The sequence below is a fragment of the Arachis duranensis genome, chromosome 4 (genome assembly GCF_000817695.3).
Source record: "Arachis duranensis cultivar V14167 chromosome 4, aradu.V14167.gnm2.J7QH, whole genome shotgun sequence".
Lineage (NCBI taxonomy): Eukaryota > Viridiplantae > Streptophyta > Magnoliopsida > Fabales > Fabaceae > Arachis > Arachis duranensis.
Window position 1 is genome coordinate 56,170,896 of NC_029775.3, and position 7,432 is coordinate 56,178,327.

At 28.7% G+C, this 7,432-nt stretch overlaps 1 protein-coding gene across 1 annotated transcript; it reads left to right on the top strand.

Moving 5' to 3' along the window:
- The first annotated feature begins 628 nt into the window (after positions 1–628).
- LOC107484052 (protein SULFUR DEFICIENCY-INDUCED 1) lies at positions 629–5,810 on the top strand. The gene is made up of 4 exons (XM_016104662.3): positions 629–862; positions 2,671–2,883; positions 3,890–4,045; positions 5,106–5,810. Exons 1-4 carry the CDS (start codon positions 749–751, stop codon positions 5,508–5,510), a joined length of 888 nt encoding a protein of 295 aa, XP_015960148.1. The 5' UTR covers positions 629–748; the 3' UTR covers positions 5,511–5,810.
- Positions 5,811–7,432: the final 1,622 nt, after the last annotated feature.

Sequence of the window (7,432 nt, forward strand, 5' to 3'; positions counted from 1 at the left end):
TATATTAAATTTTAACTTTTATATTCTTTATAAAAAGTTTAAATAATAATATTAATATGTTCACTTAAATAAAAACACATTAGCAAAACCCTTCTTTTAGTTGTATAATAATTTAAGAGAAGACAACTATTCTTTAAAGGATTTAGCATATAGTAAGATTATATATTATCTGACACAATTTTAATTTTTTGCTTAAATAAAGACATAAATAAATTATATATTTTTATAAAAAAATTTAAATAATAATATATATTAATATATATACTTAAAATACATATTAACTAAATCCATATTTTAGGTGTATAATAGTTTAAGAGAAGACAAATAATTGATATTGAAAGCATACATGACGTATAAGGCATTACAAGTTATAGATATCTCTTTGTCTAAAATCAAAGACTAATGAATCATATCATGTTTAATCAAATGGCGACAAGTGTTGCTTCCCAATTTGAGGAGATAGCTTTGATTAGCTGTTATTTCCAAAACCCACACCAAAATGGAACATAGACGCACTCCCATCCAGATTCATCCATGTTACATATTCTTTGATCATAGATAGATTCATTGTCCATAATTTATATATAAATATGCTTTCCTCTCTCCTTAGTCCCCCTCTTTCCTGAGAGTAGACCCCTCTTGCAATGAATCTTTTCTTATCCTAAATTCATAATTCATAAGTCATAAGGTGTGCATGTCTGAAATTACGAGAAAAAAGAAAAGAGTGTGATTTGTGTGTGAGAGAGAAATGGAAGGGAGTGGTTGCAAGAAAAGCTCAAAGGGAAAAAAAGATGACCTTTATCATGTTATTCATAAGGTACCTTATGGAGATACTCTCTATGTTAAAGCCAAGCATGCCCAGGTAATTGTTTTTTTTTTGGATCAATTTGAATTTTGATTAGTCACTTGAATAAATTATGTATAATTTTATGGAACAAATGAAATTACTATTGTTTGCAGAAGTATTTTGAGTTTCATATTATAAAACCCTTTTTCAGTGATAACTATGCACTGCTCTTATAATTTTTTAAAAGATTTTGTTAAATGGTGCCCTAAGTATATAGGTTAACTATACCATAAAAAATATATTATAAAAATTAATTTTTGTTTATATTTTTAATGTATTAAATATATCAAAAATATTAAAAAAATTATTATTTTATTTTTAAAATGTGACACAAGTTAATTAAATTCTCTTTTAAATTTATTTTACATTTTTGAATTTCAATTCGATTGATAAATTGGATTATTAAAATAAAAAAAATGATTTTATGATATGATATCTCAAATCATTAAAATGTGTGCCACCTCTTATTGCTATGGTTGTGAGGCCGACAAATCAAGTGACCAATGTCTATGATGATAATATCACCTTATTGCTAAAGCAAGCAAGTAATGCTATGTAAATTTTTTTTCCTTTTAACAAGAACCTTATTTGGATATAAACTTTTGTGTTCATCTCCGTCTCTTATATATTGGTTTTGTTAAAAACAAAACGCTATTCCATTTCTTCGAAAATAACTATGATTCTTTTCTGTATCTAAATTTAATTTGTGTCTAAATACTTATATATCTCAAGTAGTATATATAACGAACATAATTAAACACATGATTTAAGAAACGAATAATATAACTAACAGTTCTTGCATTCCATTTGCTGAAAAGTCTCCACTAACTAGGTTGCGAATAAGATCCACAATAATATCGTTTATATTCAACCATTCCTATACCTTCCAATTTGCAAATTAAACTTGAAATAATTGGTACACAGCTTAGAAATTTAATAATCTTCTGCTTTTCGTCATTTAAATTTAAAGTCATATATGTTTGTTTGTTTGACTCTCATGAATTCCACTCTATAATATAAGAAACATTTCAAGTGTACTGGGAGTATCGGTGCACCAATTATTTTAACCGTTAATCTGAATTATAAAAAATATATATAATATATAATATATATTAATTGAAATCAACGATTAAAATAACTAGTGCACCATTGTCCCAATATACTTCAAATGTTTCCTATAATATAATGCCTTAGGTAAAACGATATGCAGCAAATTTCCTTTTTAACCCTTACCTTTTTCTTTCTTCCCTTAAATTAAACAACCTGCACCCGATTCAATTTCATTATACGTCGCCAAACTTTACAGTCAAATGAGGATCACCGACACTGCCAAAAACGCATAACAGTGACACTGCCCGGAAAAAATAGAAAGGAAGATATCTATGCAACTCTAACATGTATGATAATCCTTTCCTAAGTATATATCATCTACAGATTAATATTTAGTTATGCGATAATCACTCTATAATGATAATCATATGCAATAATATCTCGATTAATTTCGCAAAATAATAACACACTATTACATTATTATAGCATATATTTGTGTACATATTTTTCAGATATATATATTAAATGTCTTTTCGATTCTTAATTATTTATTCGAAAGACAAAATATTTTTTTATAATTAAAAAATTTCTAATTAAACTTGGATGATTGAGACCTTTTGAAAATTTTAAATTGCGGAAAAGGCTTTGCCCTTAAAATTAAATAAATTGTGAGCAACTTGAGAAGGCATTTACTCGCACGTGTGTGTATAGTGTATATAGAGATATAAGTGAATGAATGAAGTAATTAATGGTTATTATTGTACATTGATCAGTTGGTAGATAAGGACCCAGAAGCAGCCATAGTGTTATTTTGGAAGGCGATAAATGCTGGAGATAAAGTGGATAGTGCCTTAAAGGACATGGCTGTTGTGATGAAGCAATTAGACAGATCCGAAGAAGCAATTGAAGCCATCAAATCTTTCAGAAGCCTTTGTTCCAAACATTCTCAAGAGTCACTTGATAATGTACTTCTTGACCTCTACAAGGTATATACATACATAGACTTGCTTTCAAAAGTGTATGTTAGTTCCACTTCATATAAAGTTGACAGAATTATTATCCTCAATTGAGCTACCTAGCTTTTCTTTCTTAGTTTTAACATAAAAATTAAATAAATTATTAGTTCTAATGATAAAAGGTTTATATCTTTACAATTTTAATTATAAAAAATATAAACTAATTCGATATTATTCCATTAACAACTGTGTTAATTCCACAAAACTATAAAAAAAAATATTTGACAAGTTTTACTATGCAATGAAATATTCATTTCGGATAATTTTGTTGAATTAATGTAAGTTTGATGGGTATCAAATTAACTTACCTTTTTTAAGATTAAAATTATTAATAATCAAATTTTTATTGTTAACAGTGATAGTTTATTTAGTAAAAAAGGAATGGAGGTCAGTAGTTTTATGTTATAGCAATAAAGACCAATACTAGTAAATTATATCATTCAAGAAGTATAAGGATTAAAATATATGTATGTTAAAATAGCTAGAGAAATGTAGATTTTCTTTATATTATTGTAGGTTATTGAATGAAAATAATTAAATAATTAGAATATAAAATTAATAGAGTAATATTAGTAGTATAGAATTTTGAATTTCTTATTTTCTAAATTGAAACTTTCAAGTATAAAGAACCACAAAAATTATTCTCATAAAAACATATTAGGTTATTTGAATATCTGATGGGCCAAGGCTCCTGTTAAATTCACCACTGTATGAAATTCATTAATTTTTATGTGTATGTCCAATGGCTTAAGAACAATATATGTATTATTTAAAGTGACATCTTAATAGATTTCATAATTAATTAATAAATTTAATTCGTGATATATTCAATATTATGATTTGTTTATCATTCTGAAGAGTAAAAAGGATAATCATATATGTCATTTCATGTTGTTACAAAGTAACATCTTAATAGAGATTTAGTTAATTAATAAACAAATCATGAATAATCTAATTGAGTGTTCGTGAAAGACAGAAATGTGGAAGAATTGACGAGCAAATTGAGTTGCTGAAGCGAAAGCTAAGACTAATCTACCAAGGTGAAGCTTTCAATGGAAGGACCACAAGGACTGCTCGCTCTCATGGCAAAAAGTTCCAAGTTTCTATCAAGCAAGAAACTGCAAGATTATTGGTATTTTTCATATTACATCATACATATTAACTCTTTTTTTTTATCCTTTGTCGCACTTTTTCATCATTACTACCTTTAATTTACTTTAGCTTATTTTTATTTTCGAAAAAATATATTTTTTGGGTCTAACGATTTTTTTAAAAATATGTTTAATATTTAATTTAATTTAATTTTGTCCATAACGTTTTTAATTTATAGATCAATCTTTTTAATATTTTCGATTTGTGTTAAAATTACACGTAGATATTTTTAATTTTCTCATTAATATTTTAAATGGAGATAACATCTAATATTAATTTTGACATAAATTAAAAATAATAGGAATAAAATTATATTAAATTAAACGTTAAACATATTAAAAAATTAACAAATATTAAAAATAAAAAACATTTTTTACCTTTTTTTCTTTTACAATTTTTTGTTTTTATTTTGATTTGATTGGAAATTTGAAATTAATAATATAAAAATTGGCATCATAATAATGAAAATTAAAAACAGAAAGGCAAAATATGCATTAAAATTGGTGATGCGTGCATTGTGGGAAATAATTTTGCATTTTATTTATTTTTGAGTGAGTGGGCAGAAAAATCTACCTTACAATAATGATAGGATAGAATTTAATGTTGAAGGTATGATTGGATTTGTGCATTATTCATCCTTCACGTCCGACTAGTCTCTTGCTGGACAGGTATGAATTGAATTATTAAGGTATCTTAATTTAATAATTTTAATTTTTGAAGAAAATAATATTATGATATAATTTCAAAATTTCTGATGATAAAAGAGTATAAAGCTTAATCTTGTGGCCCCATATTTTTTAAATAAAAAAGTAAATTAAATTTCAATATAAAGTATGGATGGACAGAACCTCATGATTTGGATTGAAAAGAACCTCATGCATGAGTGGTGTTATAGAAGAAAACATACAAATATAAATAATAGCTATCCATGAACAAGTTTTATTTATCTAAATATAAAAATGTTTTTATTTATGTTTTAACTAAAATAGTAAAGGGAAATTCTAATTTCTAACTGTGTTTTATTCTATATATATTTTTAGGGAAATTTGGGGTGGGCCTACATGCAAAAGGAGAACTACATGATGGCGGAGGTTGTATTCAAGAAAGCCCAAATGATAGATGCTGACGCCAACAAGGCTTGCAACTTGGTGGTGTGCCTCATGAGACAATCCCGTTATGAAGAAGCCTATTACATTCTTGAACATGTCTTGCATGGAAAGCTTCCTGGCTCCGATGAAACTAAGTCCAAGAAAAGAGCAGAGGAGTTGCTTTTGGAATTTAATTCAAATATCCCTCAATCACAATATCTGGATAATTTGGGCCTTGATGATGACTTTGTCAAAGGGATAGATGAATTGCTCACTGCATGGGGATCAAATAACAGATCCAGGAGGCTTCCTATATTTGAGGAAATCTCTTCGTTTAGAGATCAATTGGCATGTTAGTTAATTCTCAATCTTAGGTTATATGTTTCTTTTATTATTGTTTGTGTCATGTTTGTATATATTACTATATTAGTGTCATAGGTTGTTATTATTCTTAGTTTAGGTTTGCTGCAAAGAGGGGCTTTAATTTGTCTTCTCTGATCTAGTACGTAGTTTGTGCTTCCTCTACCCTTTTTTGTCTTCTTAAAATGATGAGGGAAGCCATGAAACCAATAAGGTTTGCTTGTATCTTGTTAGATGAATAATAGATATGAAGCGTTCCAAGCACCATCTTTGTGGATAAAAGATTGATGGTATGATATGAAATTCATTTTGTTACGTAGTTTCAGGTGCAAAAACAATCATCTATGATAATACTCTTTTACTTTTTTTTTTTTTTAATGCTTATTAAGAGTGATCATGATTCATGAATATCGATTTTGAGAATAAAAAAGCAGCTTGGTCAAATGTCATGAAACACAAAAACAGCAATATTGGAACATTGGAGCACTTATGAAACTCAAAAAAAAAAAATATATTCTGGGCTAACTAGTTAGTGCTTCTGGTTAGACCAAGCCACAATATTGGATCCTAAGAAAACCAAAAAAACTAGTAGTTGTGCAAGCATCATCTAAATCAGATCCCCAATGAGAATCAACAAATGCAAGGATTTTGAAGTCAAAGTAGGTGTTTCGAGAGTTACCTGAAACGTTGATTTGGGACTGAACGTGAGATCCAGATCACTTTGTATGGCAGCGTTCGACTTGTTGATTCCGAGGTGTCGCTTGTCCGAGTTCCTCGTGAGGAGGTGGGGGTGGTACCTGCAAGAGACTCCAATGCTTAAGTTAGCAAGGATTTTTAGGCAGATTTTTAGTAGATTAAAACATGAATTATACTGAGTGGTGTCAGTGTATTTATAGTAAAGTCATTGACCACTTTTGTTGGAGTTGTTCCATCTTTATTGATACATAACCATTCCCTTTATCTTGGGTGTTTTGTTGAGTTCACCCTTCTAGATGAAGTGGCGAGATTCTTGGAGGCAGTTTCTTACTTTGGACAAGTAGAGCTAGGCTCGCTTGATGGTGTCCAATGATGAGGGAAAAACGTTTCCACACAAACTCGCCGGCAAGTGTACCGGTTCGCATCAAGTAGTAATAACTCACAAGAGTGAGGTCGATCCCACAGGGATTGATGGATTGAGCAACTTTATTTAGGTGATGAATTTAGTTAAGCGAATATTTGATGATTTGAGTGAAACTTGATTAACAGAAGTAAAATTGCAAGAAAATAAAAGGGAGATTGAAAATGGGATGAATCTTAAAGTGCAGAAGAATTAACTTGCAGAAACTTAAAGTGCAAGAAAGTAAACAAGCTGAAACTTAAACGGCAAGAAAGGTAAATGACTAAAACTTAAAGTGCAAGAAATGTAACTTGCTGAATCTAAATTGCTAGGAAACTTAAATTGCATGAAGAATAGAGGGATTTTGGGTACTAGGATTCAAAACAAAGCTGGAATTGTAAATTGAAGTAAATCAGAAAACCATGAGATGAAGGGAAATTGCAGAAGAACCAAAGTAGAATTGAAAAATTGTAGAAGAATCAAAACAGCAAGAGAGCTTAACTCAATTGTGAAATCCTAAAAAGAAATTGACAAGTGCAGAAAAGTAACAAGAACAGAAAGAAAATCTAGACCTCAATTACTCTCTTGACCAAACAGAAGATTCCGATTCAATTTTCGATTCTTAGAACTATAAAAAGGAAAAGTATAAGATGATTCTCAGATGAAGAATTTCAGTGGAGTTATTCAATCTGAGTTCAAAAACAAAAATCAGAAAATAGAAGTTGCAGAAGAAAGAAAATGAACAAAGAAAACATAGATCTGATCCCAATTCCCCCAATTCTAAAATTCTAAAAGGAAAATTAAAAGAGAGCTAAAAAAAAGG